The 21613-nt window shown below is 65.4% G+C and overlaps 2 protein-coding genes across 3 annotated transcripts; both read left to right on the forward strand.

Moving 5' to 3' along the window:
- Positions 1-757: 757 nt before the first annotated feature.
- On the forward strand, positions 758-8202 carry MPL (MPL proto-oncogene, thrombopoietin receptor). The gene is given in 12 exon segments (XM_019495391.2): positions 758-1054; positions 2415-2538; positions 3000-3175; positions 3673-3827; positions 4011-4164; positions 4404-4533; positions 4846-5018; positions 5145-5287; positions 5462-5701; positions 5704-5804; positions 6361-6448; positions 7016-8202. Coding segments are annotated over 12 exon segments (2094 nt in total). The 5' UTR covers positions 758-951; the 3' UTR covers positions 7523-8202.
- Positions 8203-11644: 3442 nt separating this feature from the next.
- CDC20 (cell division cycle 20) lies at positions 11645-20293 on the forward strand. 2 transcript variants are annotated; one of them, XM_059727682.1, is made up of 10 exons: positions 11645-11941; positions 12320-12465; positions 13015-13111; positions 13554-13682; positions 14754-14950; positions 15673-15767; positions 15999-16230; positions 16405-16530; positions 18401-18518; positions 19006-20293. In XM_059727682.1, the coding sequence occupies exons 1-10, from the start codon at positions 11728-11730 to the stop codon at positions 19080-19082; spliced, it is 1431 nt and encodes a 476-aa protein (XP_059583665.1). In that variant the 5' UTR covers positions 11645-11727; the 3' UTR covers positions 19083-20293. The 2 variants fall into 2 exon arrangements, with proteins under 2 accessions (XP_059583665.1, XP_059583664.1); XM_059727681.1 differs by lacking the exon at positions 19006-20293 and adding an exon at positions 18754-19002 and having other exon boundaries at positions 11647-11941.
- Positions 20294-21613: the final 1320 nt, after the last annotated feature.

A 21613-nucleotide genomic window follows, 5' to 3' on the forward strand; every position in this document is an offset into this window, starting at 1 on the left:
GCAGCATCCTGCCCCTGCACAGACACCCTGGGCACCGCCGCTGCATGCCTGGGTAAGGCTCAGCCCAGGCCAGAGCCAGGCATGGCTCAAGCCGTCCCTGTAGTGCTGGGAGTCTCCCCACGTTGCAGTCGGGACACGTCCTGGCCAGGCAGGGAGGTCCCTGCGCTCGCTGCGGGTCCCTGGGCTAGACGGCAGCTCCCAGCCTGAGCCCATGCCCTCAGGCAGCAGCGCTGGCGCCGGCCCACCAAGCCAGGGTGCGTGCAGGGTGCTGGACTGGGCGACACCATAGGCGCCGATCTTCATTTTTGCCGGGGGGGCCTATGATGGATACGTGGAAGTTTTGCCCATCTCAGGTGGCAGCTCTCCTCCTGAGGGAGGCCAGGGCCTCGGGCCACCACATACTCGGGGTCTCTGGGCAGCGCTGTCCACTTGGCAGACCAAAGCCCTGTGGCACCTGGCCCGTGCCACTGCTCCCTCCCAGGCCCACGTATGCTGCGGACACCCCAGGGTCTTCAGGCAGCAGACGTCGTCCTTGCCTCCCCCTGCTCATGGGGCCGTGGCTGGGCCTGTTTTCCTCCGGTTCCAGGCCCCACAGCCACAGGGAGGACGTGTCGCCTATCTGATGGGGCCAGCCACTGCCTGGCGCGGTCTCCACCAGCAGCAGGGAAGCCACAGCGGTGGGCTGGGGATGGGGATGGGGAAGTGGAGGGGGTGGCATGGAGGGGCCTTTTGCATGACTTCCTGAGCGCAGAGGCTGGCGCTGCTGAGATAAAGGCCCAGACGCTCAGAGCTCCAGGCGCCGGCCACGGGTCGGGACCAGACCTCCCCAGGCTGCAGGGACCCAGGGCACCGAGAGCCCCAGAGCTGCAGGGAGACCCCACGCACCGAGAGCCCTCCCAGCTCTGCCCAGGAGCTGCCACTGGCCTGGCCCCAAATGCCTCCTGCTGCAGGATGGCAGCACCACTGCTCCCAGCATGGTCCCAGTCCTTCTTGGTGGGGATCCTGCTCGGCCTCCTTCCTCCTGCTTCAAGCCTTGCGCCAGTGACGGATGAAGGTAGGTCCTTCCCTGCTTGCCTCTGCACACATGGGCCAAGGCAGATGTGCATATGTGTGTGTACATGTGTGTGCACATGCACAGGCGGGCTGTGGGGGGCTACGATGCCGAGGAGTGTGGCCATGCGATCCCTCTGCCCGATGCATGCCCAGTGCAGCATCGTGGACCAACCGCCATCCCAGATCCCTGCCTGGTCCCAGAGCCTGGCCCCACACAGCTCCTGGTGCCGAGGCGGGTGCAGATGCATCCCAGCTCATCTCCGGTACCCTCATGGGCAGATCAGGGCAAGGGCACCGAGATGCGGCTGTGCACAGGCCTGTGAACGCCCAGGCAAAGGGAGCCTCAACCCCTGCCCGTCTGCAGAGCACAGGGCACAGGTGACTGAGCCAGACGGCACTTGGGGACCTGCCCATCCAATCCCGCCCTGCTGCCTCTGGGTCTTCCCCCCACTGCTTCCAGCCACTGCCAGCCAGCGCCGCAGCGCCTGCTCCCTCAGAGCCCTGGCTGCTCCCAGCAGCCCTGGGCACCGGGGTCCCAGGCAGACACTGTCTCACCAACGTGGGTGCAGGAGCTCAGCACCCCGCGCAGCTGCTCCCTGTGCTACCCTGGGAGTATGGGCCAGAGGGGTGGCAGAGCCCCTACCCCCTCCTGCCCCACACAGCACGGCCCCCAGAGCCACCTTCCCTCCCCTCCCCTCCCCTCCCTGCGCCCCCAGCCCTCGCCGCTCCCCTGGGCCGGGGGCCGCGAGGGGCTGCCGGGGCCGCTTGCCTTATCTTCCTTCCTGGCTTTCTGCAGGGAGTGCTATCGCCGGGCGCCTGTGCTTCCCGCTGTGCTGGGGCCGGCCAGAGCCACAGCCAACCGCAGGGCTATTTTGGGGTGTGTTTGCCCTGGGCGCACTCCCTCACGCACGCACCATGTGCCGGGGGATGGAGCAGCCCGGGCAGAACCGAGGTCCTGCTCATGCGGGGGCAGAGATGCCAGGGGTTACAGCTCTGGTCTGCATGGGAACCACACGGTGTGCATGGCCTGGCAGGACAAGTGAGACCAGCCACTGCGTGCAGGACCTGGCAAGCCAAAGCCTGAGCACGAGGAGCGGGGCACAGCACTGCCGGGACCGCAGTCCCAGCTGCAGGGAGACCCCGGGGCGGGAACTGACAGGCCCAAACCAGGGCACAGCTGAGCCCTGCATCCAGCTGGGCCTGGGGCTGAGCACCTCGATGCTGCTCCAGGCTACGATGCCACTCGTTGCCCATGCACAGGGGTCCCACGGCCTGCCCAAGCCAAGCACCGCCCCAGCGCTGCCCTGCAGGGTGGGGGCGCAGGCCCTGCCCCCGCAGCTCCCACGCTTTCTGCCCTGCAGACGCCGCCCTCCTGCCCGAGGTGCCCAAGAGCATCCGCTGCTTCTCCCGCTCCTTCGAGGACTTCACCTGCTTCTGGGATGAGCGTGGGAATGCCACCTTCCACTTCTACTACCACTACAGCACGTAAGGCAGGCCCCGGCTGCTCGCTGGGCGGGGGGCAGCCACCTGCTGAGACCCCCTGCTGCCCCTGCCCTGCCCCATCCCCCCTGGGGTCAGCGATGCCCCTCCACCAACCCAGGCTCTGCCCGCTGGCACTGGGCTCCCTGGCAGCAGCGTGCCCTCCCCAGCCCACCTCCCCCCATGACCCTGGGGCTCCCCCATGCCCATCCCTGTGGTGTCTCGGCCTCGCTCTGTGGTGCACTGGCCCTTGCCCACCCCATAGGATGGGCCAGGGGCAGGTGCCCCCAAGGCGGGTAATCTTGGGTGACACATGGGGCAGCCCCGGGCGCTGGGGATGAGGGCCTGCTCCAGCACCTCCTGCATGGGGCACTGCTCTCTCCCGGCCTGACCATGAGCCCGGGGCAGGGGAGATGGACCCTGCACCCGCTCCATAGAGTAGCCCCCCCTGACTTTAACCCCACCAGGGAAGGAGCCCGGGAGTGTATGCTGGTCACGCAGCAGCTGCAGGACGGGGGTTGGCGCCACATCTGCGTCTTCCCCAGCCAGGACGTGCGGCTCTTCACCGAGCTCTGCCTCCGTGTCGTGGACATGGCCAACAACCGCACTGTGCGCACCCGCAAGCTCAATGTGGAAGAGATGGGTAAGTCCCCCCGGTGCCCACATCCAGATGCCGGTGCCCCCAGGCCCTGCCCACAGCCCCGCTCCCAGGGCTGCGGGAGCCCATTCTCCTGTGGGCAGCCCTCTGGCGGGGCCACACAGGGCTCGGGTCATCAGCACTAGGAAGCCAGTAACACAACCCTGCCCCTGCCCCTGCCCTTGCGGGGGCGCTGGGCCAGCAGGGGGGCAGCGCTGCCCCAGCGAGGACGTGGCTGCCTCAGTCGGGGCTGCCCAGGGACGGGGGTGCTGCGGGTGCGCAGCGAGGCTTGGATGGGGTGTCCATGCAGGGTCTGCGCAGGCCGTGCACAGGGGAGCAGCTGCCCAGCTTGTGCCCAGGCCCCCTCTGCTGCTAGCCTCAGGCAGGGCCATGGTGCCCGTGCTCAGCAGCTGTCCATGGCAGTGGGGGCAGCGTGGGGCCATGGCCCTGCCCAGGATCCCCAGGCTGCCCCAGGACCTGCAGCAGCTGCATTTGCCTCCCAGGGCTCATCTCCCTGCCAGCGAACATCACAGCCGTTGGGGCCGGGGCTGCGGGGCAGCTGTGGGTGCGCTGGGAGCCCCCCATATCCGAGTACTCCTCCTTCTTCATCTACAAGGTCCAATTCTGCACCACGGGCTCCAGGGAGCCAGGCTGCCAGGTGATGCTGCGTTCTGGGAGCCGAGAGCCCCTCTGGCCTGTGTGGGGCTGGGGCTGGGGCTGGGGCTAGGGTTGGCCGAGTCTGCGCTGCCGGCAATAGCCCCAGGCGTGGGGCTGGGGCAACTCCAGGTGAGCGGCATGGGCAGGTTCCCCCCGCACCTGTCACCATGATCCTGCACTGTAGGAGGTGTTGGTGAGCAGGACAGCCTGCGTCCTCGCGCTGCGCCCTGGGCAGACCTACCGCATCCAGGTGTGCACCAAACCAGATGGATCCTCCCTGAATGGGACCTGGGGCCCCTGGTCGCCTGCACTGCTCGCCGAGACGCCCCACTCTGCAGGTGAGGCGATGCGGGGGCCAAGGCCCTGATGCTGCGCATCTCCCCAGCTCCCTGGTCCGGGGCGTGCGCCATGTGGTGGGGGGCAGGGGTGGGATGTGCCAGGCCTGGATCCAGGGGTGGGGGCCTGCGTGGGGAAAACTAGTGACCCTGGCACCGCTGTGGGGGAGGACACGGAGGCTTGGAGGAGACCATAGCTGTCCCCACCCCGAAGCACTGACCGACCAGCTGTGTCCGGCCAGAGGAGTTTGGGCTGCGCTGCTCCACACCCGACCTGCAACGCGTGCACTGCGAGTGGACCCCAGCACCCGCTGATGCCAATGGCTCCCACACGCTCTTCTACCAGCCCCATGAGAGCCCAGGCCCCCCCAGGTAACGCCCAGGGCCCGCTCTACCCCACCCCAGGGCCGCTGCCCTGACCCCGCACCTGCTCCATCTGGGCCCAGCAGCCCGCAGGGACCTGTGCCCTGCCTGTGCCGGGGTCTGAGAGGTGGCAGCCCTGGTTCCTCACAGGGACAGGCTGCTGGGGTGGGGAACACGTCCCCAGATGCCCCCGCATACCAGGGACAGGCCACGTGGCCCCTCCAGAGACGCACCAGTGGCGTCCCTGTACACTGGAACACCCCGCCTGGCCGGGGGGCTCCACGGGCCACGGAGCCAGGCTGATGCCCCGCTGTGCCCCAGGGCTGAGGCCTGGCAGCGTTGCCAGGGGGAGGCAGGCACCGGGCCCCAGGGTGCCCATGCCTGCACCTTCTGGCTGGGGAATGCCAGTGCCATGACCATGGTGGTGAAGGTCACACGGGATGCCCAGCCGACGCGCAGCTACTTTGGGGAACCCTTCCACCCGGACCGGGCCGGTGAGTGCTGCCGCAGCTGCGCTCCCTCCAGGGTCCCCGACCCCCCGGCAGTCAGGCCACGGGGCTGGGTCGGGGGCGTCTGCAGGGCAGGGCAGGCCATACTGACTGGGCTCCATCTCCACGCAGTGCTGACGGCCCCGCCGAGGATCCTGCAGGCCAATGTCAGCGCTGGGAGGCTGTGGCTGCAGTGGGCAGTGCCGCTGGCTGAGCTGGCCCAGCACATGGTGTACCAGGTCCGCTACGCCACCGACAGCAGCCAGGACTGGAAGGTACCTGGGACAGGTCCCCTCAGCTGCGGGACACAGCTGGATATGCTGGGGGTGTCCCTGGGGCCTGCCCCCCCCAACACCCTGCACAGCTGTTGGGAAAGGCCCTGACCCTTGCAGCCCTCATCCTGCCCCAGCAGCGCCTGGAGCCCCACACTCACCCTGCGGCCCCCGCAGGTCCTGCAGATCCAGCACGCGGCAGACAGCGAGGTCCTAGACTTGCGGGCTGGGTCCCGCTACCGCTTGCAGGTGCGTGCCCAGCCCAACGGGCAGCAGTTCGGGGGCTACTGGAGCGCCTGGTCGGAGACTGTGGTGGTCCAGGCCCCGTCGGAAGCAGGTGAGGTCTGGGGCACGTGTTGGGGCTGCGCCGGGGGGGCTGTGGGCAGGCAGGGATGCGGAGCTGGGAGGCTCACGGTTCTGCTCTCTGCCCAGGCTGGGTCGTCCCAAGCCTTGCTGCGGTGCCGCTCTTCTTCACGGGGCTCCTGCTGGTGCTGCGGTGCACCTTCCCCTCCGCGTACAGGTAACCATCCCCATATGCGAGAGCCAGCCCCTGGCTCTGCCCCCCTGGGCACAGCTCATAGGGTGCAGACACTGTAGCCAGCTACATTCCCCAGGGCACAGGGAACATGCCTGTGCAGAGGCACACACAGCCCTCACATGTGCCCACACTGGTGACCGGTGCCTCTCCTCCAGCATGCAGTGCATATGTGCACACATGCATGTGCCCGGCTTCAAACAACCTCACTGATGCCAGTGGCAGCTCCTGCAACACTGGCCAGCGCCCTACTTAGCCCATCTCAACTTTGTGGTGCATGGACCCTGCTCTCTGGGTGCCAGGTGCGTCCCCCCAGGGCCTGGCAGAGCCGGGGTCTCTGCCAGAGGCTGGTGCGGGGCCAGGGGCTGAAAGTGTCTCCACTACGGCTGGAGCGAAGCTGGGCACTGGGACCTCAAAGTGCCCGAGGGGCACCAGGCAGCCTCTGCCATGGCCCGAGCTCAGCCAGTGGGTGGGGGCAGTGGGGCTCTGCTGTGGCCTGCGCGGGGGGGGCTGCCTGTCACAGCCCAGTGCCATCGTGCAGCAGCATGAAGCAGAAGCTCTGGCCACCAGTCCCGGATCTGTACCGCGTCCTGGGCGGCTTCCTGAGCGACAGCAGCAAGCAGCTCCAGGTGAGGCCCTGCCGCTCGGGCAGCATCAGGGGGACACGGACTGTCTTGGCCCTTCCCTTCCCGCCCAGCGCCCTGGCCACATCAGCCCCCCCACAGACTGCGCCGTGCCCCGCGGCCTGCGACGCCATCCCCAAGTCTGGCTAAGCTGCAGCTTGGGCCGTGGGACATGGTGGGCCGCAGCTGCCATGGTGCCCTGTGGTGCCTTGGGGAGCCCCCAGGCCATGGAGGCCCCGGGCAGGGCCCCGAGGGCACATCGCTGCCGACAGAGCGGGGGAGCTGCCACCAGGCCAGTGCTGCCCCAGTGATGGGGCAGGAGTCACCCCAGCTGCCCCGCTGGCTGTTGCTTCTCCCCATGGCTCGCGCGGCCCTTCCCGCGGCCCCTTGCCCCAGTCCACTGGGCCTCCTGGGAGGTGGGGAGCAGGCAGCTGCCGGGCACAGGGCTGGGCATGGGGGGGCACTGAGGCAGGGGGACAGTGGTGCAGCAACCTCTAGCAGGGAGCAGAGGGGGTGCGGGGGCTGGCCCCCACGCCCCCGCTGCTGTCTCCTTCCCTCCCTGCCTCCCTCCAGGCCAACGCGCTGTTCTACAAGCCCCCGGAGGAGCTGGTCCTGTCCTGTCTGCTAGAGATCATGTCGGAGGGGAGCGGGGCTGAGCTCCCTGTGGAGCCCGCCCCCCCGAAGGTGCCTGTGAGCCCCGCAGAGGAGGAGGAGGAGGAGGAGGCGGCAGAGGCCGGGAGCCTGGGCTCCCTGCAGCAGGACTACATGGTGCTGCGCCCTGGCAGCCCCATTGGCAGCCACCACGGCAATGAGTACTTGGACGGTGCAGGCGACACCGCCCCCCTGGGCAGCCTTGCCCTGCTCCTGCCTGTCCCGGGGCTCCCGCAGGTTGGGGCCGATGCCCAGCACCCACCGCACAAGCGACTTGGCAGCCTCCAGGCCCACGGCACTCCCCTGGACACAGAGGCTGAGGAGACCTGGGGCCTGCCCGGCTCAGGGGAGCAGCCCATGCCTGCAACAGACATTGCCAACCAGTCCTACCTGCTGATGAGCAGCTGGGCGCAGCCGCGTGGCCCCTGAGCCGAGTTGCGCTGGTGCCTGTGCCCGGCTGGACAACCAACGGCGGGGCACAGCCACTGCAGCCTGGCCCAGGGTCTGCACTGTGCACGCAGCAGGGACCCACGAGAGCAGCTCCTCCGCGCCCGGCGCTGCCCACAGCTGATGGGTCCTGCTCCCCAGGGGCCAGTGCAGCAGCACCTGTCGGGGAGCCCCAGGCCCAGCCACCCCCAGGAACACGCCCAAGAGCCCCAGCCCATGTGGGCACCCAGACACACTGTTCATGGGGGAGCGCTGCAGGGAAGCATAACCATGCCGCGTCCCTGCAAGTCCCGCGATCTCCTCATGATGGCCAGAAGCAGACTGGCCTGCAGCAAGGGAGAGCCGGGCGGGGGATGTGTGCAGGGGCTGGGCACAGTGGTGTGGATGGCTCCACCACAGACACCCCTCTCCCCCGAGAATGAAGCAAGAGCAGAATTAGGTCCTGGCCCCCAGCCCACTGCTGTGGGATCTCCGCACGGTCCAGCTGGCCCTGAGGCTCCCCGCCGGGACGGAGGGCAATAGGACCAAACCTCAGTGCACCCCTGGGCCCCGCCACTTGCCTGTGCCAAGCTCTGCCATCGCCCCCACCCCCACCTGTGCCTGCCTCGCTGTGGAGCGCTGCCTGCAGCGCGTGGCACGTCACCAATAAACACTCGTGCACACTCGTGGGGTTGTTCTGTGCTCGCCGGCAAGCTGCTCCACAGCAAGCTCCACAGGGGCCCGGAGGGAAGCCCGCTGCTCCCCATGGTGCAATGCTGCCCCTGGGGCCCAAGCACCCGGGAAGGCCTGGAGAGAGGGTCTGGCCCCTTCTCCTACCCCTCAGGGTCAAGGTCGGGGAAGAACTCGACCCCGTGGGCAGCTCAGCACAGACTGGGGGCCTCACTGGCCCTGCCTGCAGCAGGGGGGCAGGCAGAGGCTCTCCCGTGCCCCTCGCAAGCTGCCTCTTGCCTCGCAGGGGCAGGACAGGTAGGCCCCATGGCTGCGCCGTAGGGCCAGGGGCTCAGCATGTCGTGCGTGGGCTGTGCGCCACGGGGCTGCCCGGGCAAGTCCCTGCGGGCAGGATGAACCCGGCTGGCCTGGCTCAGACGGGGCAGCTCGGCCTGCAGCAGGGGCTGGACTGGATGTCTCCCCCAGGCTCTGCCTCATCCAACCGTGGCCCAGCCTCTGTCCTTGCTGCACAGCACACCGGGGCCTGGGATCCAGGGCCTAACGCCCCCAGATCCAGGTGCTGGAAGGAAGGCGTTAGATGTGGATGTTGTGCCAGAGCATGCTTGCCCAGCGCTCCCTGCTGCTGTGACACCAGTGATGTCTGTGGGCGCTGGGCAGGCCCGGGCTGCATCCTGGTGGAAAGGGCACCTCAGCTTGCCTGCCCAGCCTCTAACCCACCCCGGTGGACCTGGCCCTGCACAGGGACTTTATGGGCAAGGAGGTGGCAGGGAACAGGCCCATGGCAGCACTGACCGCTGCAGCACGCGGTGGGGAGAACCGCAGGCCGGGGGTCCCCAGCACGCCCGTTGCGGGAGCAGGTGCCGGAGATGGTCTGTGCCTGGAGCCGTGTTGGGCACCCGACGGTGGCACACGGGAGGCATCGCTGCCCCTTTTCCTGCCCCGCTGCTCCCTGCCGCACTGCCTTGCAGCTCCCTCCAGCGACCCAGAGCCACCCTCACCCGGGACTATTTGTCGTCCAATTTGCAGCATTGTATGCTCCGGAGTCTGGGGGCCACCCGTGGTCAGGTGGCCGATGGCTGAACACGGCGTCCGGCGCTGTAGTTAGCCGCTCCGGACAGATGTTCCAGTTCTTATGAAAAAGATTCAGGGGCCGCCGCTCATGCCTGGGCGGCTGGGCTCGCAAGGTTCATTACAAAAATTACGTGGGACAACTAAAAGAAAAACAGGGTGTGCAAGTGAGGGTCAAAGGGTCAAAACGAGTGCTCCCCCAGGGGACAGCGAGCAGAGCACCCCGGACAGCGCACACCCGCTCAAACCGCGGCAGCTCGCCGGCGGCTACTGCCCAGTGGTGCTCTGCCCGGACACGGGCGCGGAGGACACCGAGGAAAAATGCCCCGAGGTGACCGGGAGCCTTCCCGGCCAGCGCCTCCCGCCTGGACAGCCAGATGACGAGCTTGGCCAGAGCCAGGAGGAGGTTGACCAGGAGGTCCCGGGCCTTGGAGGGGCGACGGATGGGGAGTGCGTAAACCAAAGGGTGCGGGGAGACGTGCAGCCAGGACGTGAGCAGCGAGCTCTGGCGGAGGCGGCGCAGGGCTCGACCACCAGGTGCGCCAGCCTCTCCCTCCGGGGGCAGAACGGGCACTCGTCGGACACCGTGTCGACGCGCGCCACGTACACCCCGTCGCGACGGCCCCGTGGAGGAGCCGCCAGCCGAGGTCCCCGGCGGCTCTCGGGACGAGCTCCGAGTAGACGCCGAGCCACCGAGGACTGTCGGCTACGCCCTCGCCACAGTAGCCCTGCCATTTGGCCGCCCTCACCCGGGGGAGCCGGAGGAACCTGCCCGACGGGTTTGAGGCTTATCAGCACTTCCCCGCGCAGCAGCGGCAGCAGCGGGCGGCACCACCCGGCCCTGGCGGGCCTCCCTGCCCCGTGGGAGCGAGACGCAGGCGCCTGGTTGGGAAAGGCCCGGGCGGGTAAGAGGTGGCAGCCGGGTGAGGCCGCGGGGTCGGCACCCACCGTCCCCAGGTGCGCCTGTTGTCCCCAAACAACGGTGAGTTCGTGCCCGGCGCGCTTGTGCCAATAAACACACAGGGGTGAAGGATCCAACCTAATCTTTATTTCTGCGCAGAAAGCGGTGCTTGGCAGTCGTTCGCAAAGCAAGCACCCACACCTCGGGGCGTCTGCCTTACATAGCTACGTACCAGGTTAAACGCGCTGATGTGACGAAATGTATAGCAAGCCCAGCAAGTAACCCCCTTCCAGCTCCCGACTCGATACAGCTTTCCTTCTAGCGAGGCCAGCAGCTAAGCAACAAGCGATCTCCCCTAAACAGCCTAAACAACCTACTCGATGCCCTTGGTTAGAGAAAATACTTTTCAAACGTACAAAGCTGTTCCCGAAGTAGCAAATGCATAGTGAAGGTTCAGGGGTGCCCGTCACGCCCAGACCCCACGGCCCCTCCGCTGCCGCCGTGCCGCGCTGCAGGGCCAAGGAAAGAGCGCTCCGGCCTGCTGCCACCGCCCGGCCCGGCCCGGTCGCCCTCGCCCTGCTCCGGGGCGCGCCGGCTCGGCGCCAGGCCGCACGGGGCGTCCCGCTGCCACCACGGCCGCCTGCGCCGCGTTTCTCCGCCGCTCGGGAGCGACGGCCTGGCCGGACCCCGCGCTCCTGGGCGACGCGCTGGGCTTTGTTGTGGAGCGCCCGGCCGGCCGGCCGCCAAGAGCCGCAGAGCGACGCAGCCGCCCACCCCGGACCGCGCGGCCCCGGGGGGCACTTCGCCCCCCCGCGAACGCCGCCGCGCCCTGTAGCTTCTCGGCCCACGCGGCACGGATCCCCGCCCCGCCCCGCCCCGGCCCGCCCCGCCCAGCAGGGCAGCACGGGCGGCGGGTCCTGCGGACGAAGCCACCGCGTCCCCGGGGCGGGGCGGGGCGGGGCGGGGCGGGCTGCCGAACGGAGGATTTCATCCGCCGCAAGGCGCCAGCGGGCGGCCGCCCCGGGAAGCCAGACCGACGGCCAAGGGCGGCAGCGGCAGCCCCGCGAGAAACGCGCCCTGCGGGGGGTTGGGGTCACGGGGGCGGGGCCGGCCGCGGAGGCGAGGCGAGGCGAGGGGAGGGGAGCGTCGCCCCGGGGCCGCATCCCGGGCCAGGCCCCGCCCCTCGCGTGCTGCGGGCCAATGGACGTGACCCCGCGCGCTCGCGTCAGAGGTCACAACGGCCAAAGCCAGGGCATGCAGGCGCCGGCGCTAAGCCCCGCCCCTGCGGCCGGGCGGCCCAATGGCGGGGAGGCGCGGGCGCGTTGCCATGGCGCCGGCCGCCGTTGGGTTCGAAGCGGCCAATGCGGGCGGGCGGCGCCGGGTTTAAAGCGCCGCGGGGGCGGGGCCACGCCGTGGTGCTGCTGCTGCTGGAGCCGGTGAGTGCGGCCGGAGCCGGGGGCTCCCCTCCCCTCCCCCCGCGGGCCCCTCTCCCCGTGCCCGTGCCCGTGCCCCGCGCTGACCGCGGCCCGCCCGCCCGCCCGCAGCCGCCATGACGCACTTCGGCTTCGAGAGCGACCTGCACACGCTGCTGCGCCTGGACGCGCCGATCCCCAACGCGCCGCCGGCCCGCTGGCAGCGCAAGGCCCGCGACGGCCCCGCGCCGGCCGGCCCCGCGCCCGCCGCCCCCGGGCCCGCCACGCTGTCGCCCATGAAGCCCAGCAACCGCGCGCACGGCGCCGGCAGGACCCCCGGCAGGACCCCAGGTCGGTGCGGCGGGCGGGCGGGCCGGGAGCGCTGTCCCCCTGGGCCCACGCGGGCGGGCGGGCGGGAGCTGTGTCGGGGCAGGGCTTGCCCCGGTCCCGCTCGTGGCGGCTCCGAGCCCCCGGCACCTCGGTGCCCGCAGCCGGCCCTGGTCGGCCCCGGCTGGGCTGGGCGAGCTGCGGAGCGCTGGTTTCCGGCCGGGCGCGTTTGGCCTCCTCCGAGGGGCAGCCGGCTCAGGCCAAGGCCCGCGTGGAGCAGCTTGGCGGGGCCCATCCCGCCCGAGCGGGGCGCGCGCCTGGGCCCAGAGGCTCCCGGCTCCCTGCCCAGGGAGCGCGCCCTCGGTCGCTGTCAGCTAGACGTGGCTCTCGCGCTCGACGCAGGTAAATCCGCGTCCAAGACGCAGAGCACCCCGGGCAAGGCTGGCGGGGACCGCTACATCCCCCACCGCAGCGCCATGCAGATGGAGGTGGCCAACTTCCTCCTGACCAAGGAGAACGACGACGCCGAGGACACTCCCACCAAGAAGGTGAGCGGCGCGCGCCAGCCTGGCTGGGTGCCTGCTCGCGTGACCGGGCTGGAGGGAGCCCCACAAGTGTGGCCTTGCCCGGTGGGGCTTGGACCCTGCCCTGCTTGGTGCCCCCTTTGGCCGCAAGACACGGCCAGGTGAGCCTTGCAGACGTGGTGCTTGCCTGCGCCAGGCTCGGAGGGCTCGTCCGCACGCGACCTCCTTGGCAGCAGCCGTCCCAGCGCGAGCGGCAGCGTGGGGAGCTGCGCGGGCATGGCCACAGCCGCTCGGACGTGCTCCCCACGCTGTTCCTTGCTGCTGTGGCTTCCCCCCCAAAACAGGACCAGCCCAGACTGAGGGGCAGCCGCTACAGCATCCCAGGGCTGGCTGGGGTCCGTGCGCGGACCTGTCTGGGAGCTTCCTGTGCGCGGCTCTTCCCCCAGGGCAGCATGCGATGCCCGTGGTGGGGCGGGGCGGGGCGGGGCGGGGCCTGTTGTGCCCTCCTTTCCTCAAAGGCGCTGGGCAAAGCTGGGTCTTGCTGGCAATGGACCTGGATGTCTGTGTCTCCAGGAGCAGCAGAAGACCTGGGCAGTGAATCTGAACGGGTTCGATGTGGAAGAGGCAAAGATCCTCCGCCTGAGCGGGAAGCCTCAGAATGCCCCAGAAGGTAGGCACGGGGCATCTGAGGCTGGAGCAGAGGGCACCGTAACGTACTGACCCTAACGGGCTCCCTGGGCCCTTTCCCATCCCCAAGCTGCTCCAGGGTGAGCACCCGTAACACTGGAACCCTTCCCGCCTTCCCTCTTCTGGCTGGAGACATGCAGGCAGCTCCGCGTCTGGGCCTCATGCAGGTGCTGCTCAGCTTAGCTCTGCAGTCTGCAGCACGAGCAGAGTTGCCCTCAAGTTGCTGGAGGCTCCAGGCGACAAAGATGGCTGTGCAATCTTGTGACGTGGGTGTGGGCTTGAGCGTGGCGAAATAGTAACATCCCAGCAACAGGAAAGCAGTGTTGCCCTTGGGCCCTGCGTTCTGTGGCAGAGTGCCTGCGCCCGGTGAGGATGGAAGGGAAGTTCCTGCCTGCTGAGTAACTGCGGCTCTCTCCCTGGTGCAGGCTACCAGAATAACCTGAAAGTGCTCTACAGCCAGAAAGCAACACCTGGCTCTAGCAGGAAGAATGGCAGATACATTCCCTCCATGCCGGACCGGATCCTGGATGCACCAGAGATCCGCAACGACTACTGTAAGAGGCTTTCCCAGGGGGCTCCAGGGAGGTGGTGTTGGCTTCTTCCTTGCCTTCCAAAGAGGCTAAATGAGACCAGGCCTAACAGTTCCTGCAGCACCTTGGGCACCACCTTCTGCAGTTGGCCAGGGGTGGTGAGAGCAGAGCCCCTCACCAGGTCCTGGGTCTTGCCGCCACCTGGTATTGTCATGTTTTGTGATCTGCGCAGGCTCCTAACGGGGCCACTGCTCTCTGACCATCCTTCCCCACTGCCCGCTAGCGACCAACCATGCGGTTAGGGACCAGCCTGCCAGGGCTACCACAGAGGGAGTGCTGGTTTTGGGCCTTGGTATTGGGCATGCCAAATTATGGATTCCTGCCTATTCCTGGGCAGTGTAGCCCTGTCCCCTTTCCCTGCTCAGGGGACAGCTCCCACTCCCAGCACCTACTCCGTCCCCTACCCTGCCTCCAGATGCTCCTTCTGGGTGTGCTGGCTGTTGCAGACAGAGCATGCTCTGGGCACCCATGCTAGCAGCTTCTGCCCTCCCCTGTAGCCTGGCGGGCAGAATCCCAGGAGCTTCCCTTGGCATCCCTGTCTCTGCAGGTGGGCGAATCTATGTGCAGCTCCTTTCCCAGAGGGAGGGGCAGCTGCTGTGGCCAGGGAGCCTAAGGCATGGCCCAGAGCCAGCACAGGGGGACCCTAATGCAGCCCTTCCGGACTGGTGGCCTTTCCCTGCAGCAGGTGGGGCTGCATGGGAGCAAGCAGAAGGTGCCTGTTATCAGTGGTGGGGGAGCAATGCTGCTCAGTGTCTGCTGTGGCAGTGACGCGCTGAAAAGACGGAGCCAGCAGATGCTGGATGGCTTGCTGAGCAATGCCCCACCACCACTGCTGGGGCACAGGGACATCCAGGGTGTCGTTCAGCAGCCCTGAGACCAGAGACTTCGGTGCTGTGCTCACAACTGCCTGGCCATACCTAGCTGCAGTGCAGAGGGGTTCTGGCCCAGCAGTGAGGGGTGAGCAGCAGGGTATTGCCATGCTGCTGCAATGGGCAGGGCTCCCTGAGGGACTCGTGTGGTCTCCCTTAACTACAGATCTGAACCTCATTGACTGGAGCTCCCAGAACTTCCTGGCTGTGGCTCTGGACAACTCTGTGTACCTCTGGAATTATGCCTCTGGGGAGATCATCCAGCTGCTTCAGATGGAGAATCCCGATGATTACGTCTCTGCTGTGTCCTGGATCAAAGAAGGAAACTACCTGGCCATTGGCACAAGCAATGCTGAGGTCCAGGTGAGGGGGAGAGGCTGCTGCAGCGGATGCTCTTGCCCAGGGATAACACTGCTGCTTTGGGCATGTGCTGCTTGGTCTGCCCAGAGCTCGGTGCTGAGCGGCTGGAGGAGTGCTGGGGTGGGCCCAGTACTGCATAGGACCCGAGTCAAAGGCAGCATCTCCTTGGGGGGGGGTGCATTTCCTCTGTCTACTTCTAAGGGGTCTTTGGAGCCCTGCTGCACTTCATTTAGACCTGGGGCTCATGGCTAAAGGGATCCTGGAGGGAGGTGCAGGGTCAGGGGTTTGGGTCCCTCTGGCCCTGTAACGTCAGTCCTTGGCCCCTCGGCTCACATAAGTCATAGCACTCCTTCCAGATGACAAGAACACAGCTGCCCCATACCGAAGGGCTGTCTGCCCCTGCCACCTCCCCCTCAATGAGGGGCTGGGTGGCTGTCTGGGAAACGCCTGGCCACCTATACTCCCCTGGAGGTTGCCCCTACAGATCCCTGCTGCCACCTTTCCTGCAGGGGCAAATACCTGCAGTCTTCTTGAGTCTCTGCACAGGCTGGAAGTGCCGGCGCCTGACTGTTTGGGCTAAACCTGGTTAGTTACCAATGATCTCATGGGCAGCAGGGACGTGTTCCCAGCTCCATGGCCTTTTGAGTGAGGGGCCCCAGGTCAGAAAGCCTAGAATGCCCTGGTGTGCCAATCCATGGCAGATAACAGCTGCTTTCCTCCTCCAGCTGTGGGACATACAGCAGCAGAAGCGGCTCCGCAACATGACCAGCCATTCCTCCCGCGTAGGCTCGCTGAGCTGGAACAGCTACATCCTCTCCAGGTGGGGCATGACCCAAGGTGTGGGAGGGCAGAGCCTGTTCCAGGTGATCATAGAGATGCCCATGCCGTGGTGGGCACATGGGTCAGGACTCGTGTAGTACAGCTCTGGCAGCTGCAGCTGACCCTGTGGCACATGGGTTAACATGCCTGCCTAGGCCAGGGTCTCTACAGGGGCCCTTGGGCACAGCCCCTACCAGCAAGCAGCAGCCTGACTACAGCCTTCCCTCTGCAGTGGGGCGAGGACTGGGCACATCCATCACCATGACGTCCGGGTGGCCGAGCACCACGTGGCCACGCTCGCCGGCCACACGCAAGAGGTGTGTGGGCTCAAGTGGTCACTGGATGGCCGGTACCTAGCCAGCGGGGGCAATGACAACCTTGTGAACATCTGGCCTTGCACCCAAGGTGACAGCGGGGACTTTGCTCCAGTACAGACCTTCACGCAGCACCAGGGTGCTGTCAAGGTGAGTACGCAGCTCCTGGGGGTGCCTGGGTGTGTGTGGCAGAGCTGCAGCACTGCTGTTGCCTCCCTGCAGATAGTGCAGCAAGGGCTGCCTTGTGGGCAAGAAGCTTGAGCTGCTGGACAGAGCTGCTGCTGCTGCCTCTATGTCCTAACTGTCATGCATCTCTTCTGGCAGGCGGTGGCCTGGTGCCCCTGGCAGTCCAACGTCCTGGCCACTGGAGGCGGCACCAGCGACCGGCACATCCGCATTTGGAACGTGTGCTCAGGCACCTGTCTCAACACGGTCGATGCCCATTCCCAGGTAAAGCCCAGCACAGCTCCCAGAGGAGCGGGGTGGGAGGGAACAGAGGCAGCCATTGCTAGATAATGGGCTCCCAACATCGGCTCCAAACCCTCAGCCTGCCATAGGTAAAACAAGAGAGGCGGTGCCACCATCCTGCCCCACAACAGCAAGCAGGTGGCTGGGTCTTGCGCTCAGGTGATCCTAGGAAAAGGACTGTGTACCAAGCTAGGGCAACCCCGCACTCCTGTGCCGGTCTGGCTGTGGGGTGCGGGGATTCCTTTCTGACCTGCAATTCAGCTGTCTCCCTCACTGGAAGTGGCACAGCAAGACCCTCTAGCCAGGGTCCCCTGCCTCCCACATAACAGCAAGAGCATTGGCACAGCCTGAGGAAGGGAGCCAACCCTGCTCCCCCACCCAGAAGTCAGTAGCATTCACGGGGCAGCGGGGGAGTTCTTCCTGGGCCCAGCTTCCATCATTTCATAGTTGATGATCGGCTCAGGTCCCTTCCGACTCTACCAAGTCCGACCTCCTGCCATGGGCAGGAAAGAATACTGGGGTCAAATGACTCCGGCCAGGTGTTCATCGAGCCTCCTAGCCAGCACCACTTCGCTTGGAAGCTGGTTCCAGGTCCTAGCCACCCTGACTGTGGAGTAGTGCCTCCTGATGTCTAGTCTGAATCTACCCTCTGCCAACTTGTGACTGGTATTTCTAGTCACTCCTGGTAGTGCTCGGGGGAACAGGGACTCCCCCAGTGCCTGCTGGTCCCCTCTGACCAGTTTGTAAACTGCCACTAGATCCCCCTCAGCCTTCTCTTGTGGAGGCTGAACAGGTTCAGGTCCCGTCGTCTCTCCTCGTAGGGTCTGCCCTGCTGCCCCCTGATCATGCGGGTGGCCTCCTCTGGACCCTCTCCATGCTGTCCACATCCCTCCTGAAGTGCGGCGCCCAGAACTAGATGCAGTACTCCAACTGTGACTTGACCAGTGCCGCATAGAGGGGGAGGATCACCTCCTTGGCCCTGCTCGAGATGCATCTGTGGATGCACGACAAGGTGTGGTTGGCCTTCCTGACCACGTCCCCACACAGTCGGCCCATGTTCACTTTGGCATCATGATCCTTTTCTGCCCCTGCACTGACCAGAAGGGAGTTCCCCAGCCTGTAGGTCTGCTGCTGGGTCTTCCTCCCCAGGTGCAGCACCTTGCACTTGTCAGTGTTGAAACCCATCCTGTTCTCATCTGCCTGCCCCTGTAGCCTGTGTAGGTCCAATTTGCAGCCTATTCCTTCCTTCCCCCCCCCATATCTTGGTGTCATCTGCAAATTTGAACAGGGTGCTTTTTACCCCCTTGTCCAAGTCGCTGATGAGGATGTTGAACAGCGTGGGCCCAAGGACCGAGCCCTGGGGGACCCCACTGCCCACATCCCTCCAGGTCGAATAGGACCTATCCACCGCCGCTCTCTGGGTGCAGCCCTCCAGCCAGTTAGCAACCCGTTTCCGACTGTGTAGATGTCGACACCACAGTCTCCTAGTTTTTTAATGAGAATAGGGTGGGAGATGGTGTCGAAGGCCTTCCTGAAATCCAGAAAGACTACGTCCACCGTGACACCTGTGTCCAGGGATTCGGTGTTCTGGTCATAGAAGGCCACCAGGTTGGTGTGACAGGACCTGCCTCGAATGAACCCGTGTTGGTTGCCCCTGAGCATAGTCTCCTCTGCTGGCCCCTCGTGGACCAGCTGATGACCAGTAGTACCCCCAAGGCATGGGATGACCAGGCCTTTTCATAGCATAAGTAGCTGCCTAATTGCGCTGACTTAGGGACTGCAGACACTTGGCCACGCATCTTGCCTGTCCCTCCTGACTCCTGTGCCACCTGCCATGCTCTGCCTCCCCCAGGTCTGCGCCATCCTGTGGTCGACTAACTACAAGGAGTTCATATCTGGCCACGGCTTTGCCCAGAACCAGCTGGTGGTGTGGAAATACCCTACCATGGCCAAGGTCACGGAGCTAAAAGGTAAGCAGAAGGCCTGGCCTATGCCAGGGCCCAGGTCTCCACAGGAGTAGAGGTGCATGGGGAGTGGAGGAGGACCCCAGTGCTGCTGTAGAGCCAGCTGTGCAGACAGCTGGGACACAGCCCGGCCCCACGTGGGTGGGGCAGACAGACCTGGGAGGCAGGGGGGTTTGGCCATAGGCAGAGGCTTAAGCTGGGTCCTGGGCGAGTGGATCCCTGACCATGCTGCTCCTCCCAGGCCACACAGCCAGAGTACTGAACCTAACCATGAGCCCAGATGGCTCTATGGTGGCGTCCGCATCTGCAGATGAGACGCTGCGGCTCTGGCGCTGCTTTGAGATGGACCCTGTGAAGAAGAAGGAAAAGGAGAAGGCAGGCAGTGCCAAGAGCAGCATCATCCACCAAGGCATCCGGTGAAGGTGGTGATGCCAGCACAAGAACAGTGTACAGTGTTTTAATGCCAATAAATACCTTAATCTGCTTTTTACAGAGCGTGGAATCAGTGACCAAGGTGTAAAGGAGTTGGGCTCCAGGCAGCAACCAGTAAAGCCTAGGAACTATGCCTAGATCATCCCCAACCACTGGTTGCCAACCTCTTGAACACCAAGTGCACAAGTCCCCTGGGAGTCTTCCCCTGCCTCTGCTCTCAAGGGGAAGTGTTTCTTGACGTTCACTCTAAGCCTACTTTGCTGCTTCAAGCCATTGGTCTATGCCCTCCTGCAGCGAGAGAGAGAAGGGGTTTTCAGTCCTCTGGCAGCCCTTCAAGTATTTGAACACTTGTCATGGCCCCTTGTCAGTGCCTTTCCCAGAAGCTGAGTGCGCCCAGCTCCCACGGCTTCTCCTCGTCTGACTTTTTTTTTTTTTTAAATGTCCACTCCACTGCATAGTTACTTGGTCAAAGGGGGAGATCGGGCTCGTTTTTCATAAATTCCTGCTGGGGGCTTGTGATCAGCCCTTTGTCCTCCAGGTTCTTGTGAATGGCCTTCCTTAGGATCTTCTCCAGTAACCCCCAGGTACTGAGGTGAGGTGAGGCTAACTGGCCTATAGGTCCCCAGCTCCTTCTCCATTTTAAAGAGGGCTGCAAATGGGCCAGGTACCAGAGGACAGGAAAAGGTCCATCTCCCGTGACTTCCTGTACACCATTGCCAAGGGCCCCAAGATCTCCACCAGTTCCTTCAGGCCCTGACTTGAACTCTTTCAGAACCACCAAGCTTGTCCCCTTCCTCACCCAAATCATCCTTGGTAGATGGCTGGCTGCAGCTTGATGTTTTTGTGACGATCGAGGCAAAGTAGCTGCTGTTAACAGAGGAACCACAGCTTCCTCCTCCTTTTCTGGCTGACTTGCATTCAGGCTAGATGCTCCTCTTGTCTTTATCATTCCTCACATGGCACAGCTCATTCCTTAGCTTTGCCTTCCTGACTCCTGCAGGTTCTCACTATTTCCTGGTGTGTGTCCCTGGTGCCCTGCCCATTCTGCCACTGCCTAGTACTTTCCTTTTGCACTCGAGGCATCCTCAGAGCTGTGTGTGCAGCCACATTGGTCTCTTGCCATTCTTGTGCAGTTCTTCCACTGCACCTGAGTCAGGGGCAGCAGCTAGCAAGTGCCCTGCTGCAGTGGGCTCCCACCCCTGTGAGGTGAGGGCTGCATGGGGCTGCTGCTTGGCTCTGCTGGGGTAGGGCCCCAGGCAGGATTGATGTTGTGCACATGGCACCATGGTGCTTTTCTCTTGGCTGCTCCAGCCCTGGACTCTGCGCAAGGCTGGATGCCAGGCCCCACTGCTGCCCGCCACCTACTGAGGCTCAAGGTGGGCCCTACCGGGCCAGCCAGGGGCCATAGCACAAGCCCAGCCTGCAGTAGCAGGGCTCTGGCAGTGGGCCAGCTCCTCGCGGCCCTGCAGCAGCAAGTCCCTGTCCTGCCTGCACGTCTGCTGCCCCCAGTGCATGCAGCAGGGCAGCAAAGAGCAGGGAGGGGGAGACAGTGAAGCATAGCAGCTGCAATACCTGCCTGGGCACATGCATTCAGTTGAAGCCAAGGCCTTGCCAGGACTCCAAGCTGCTCCAGCAGCCCTGGGCAGCAGTGCACGTAGGGTACGGTGGGTGGGCACTGCCTGGGGGGTGTCGGGCTGCAGAGCAGCAGCAGGGCCGTGGGGTTGCCTCAGTCCCTTGCTGGAGGGTGACAGTGCTGCCCAGGCTGGAAGACATGGGACCAGGTGCCAGCGTTGGGCTGGGCTGGGCTGAGCCAGGCTGTCCCAGGCAGCAGTGAGTCACCACTTGCAATAGCAGGGGCAGTGGGTGGCACAGCACGGACACTGCAGGGCCTGGGACAGGCTCAAGGACACAGCCAGGGTGGAGCAGCGCAGGAGCTGCAGTGAGCAGCCAGCTGCAGGGCCCAGTGGCCCCCGCACCATGCAGCAGCATGGGTGCAGCTTAGAGGGGCCAGCAGCAGCCACCACTGGGAGCCCAGGACCTGCTTCCCTACAAGGTGTGCAGGTGGCTGCAGGTGCCAGCCAAGCAGCAAGGCCTAGGCACGGGCACGGGGACTCACGTGGGTTATCTGCCTAAGGGCAGGAGCAGGGCTGCGCCACTTGGCACTGCTGCATGTCACACTGCATGGTGAGGAGGGGATTGCAGCAGGGTGATGAGCAGCAGCTGGTAAGGAGTACCCCCTGAATGAATAACTAACTAAAGATTAATCATTAACGCGGGAGTGTCAGAGGAGTGGTCATGTCCCTGCTCTCCTTTGCAGCCCCCAATCGCTGCCTTCACTGCTTCCCTGAGGAAGGCACTGGGTGCTGGCTGCAATGGGGCCTGCGTAGCACTGATGCTCCTGCTGGGCTTCAGCCTGGGTCAGGAAGGGCACAGGCACGGGCCATGCTACCTCCTCTGGTCTGCATAGCACAGCCCGGGGGTGGTGGGGCCGGGGCACTTGGCCCTGAGCTGTGCAGAGTAGCTGCTGCTGGTGACTTGCGCTTTGGTGGGCTCAAGGGTGGCACAAGCCTCTGGCCCCATGGGCTGGGTGTGTGAGCCGTTTCACCACCCCCCTGCCCCCCGGCCAGCTTCCCACACCAGCCAGGACAGGCACCACGTGACATCTCCGG

The sequence above is a fragment of the Alligator mississippiensis genome, chromosome 5 (genome assembly GCF_030867095.1).
Source record: "Alligator mississippiensis isolate rAllMis1 chromosome 5, rAllMis1, whole genome shotgun sequence".
Classification (NCBI taxonomy): Eukaryota; Metazoa; Chordata; order Crocodylia; family Alligatoridae; genus Alligator; species Alligator mississippiensis.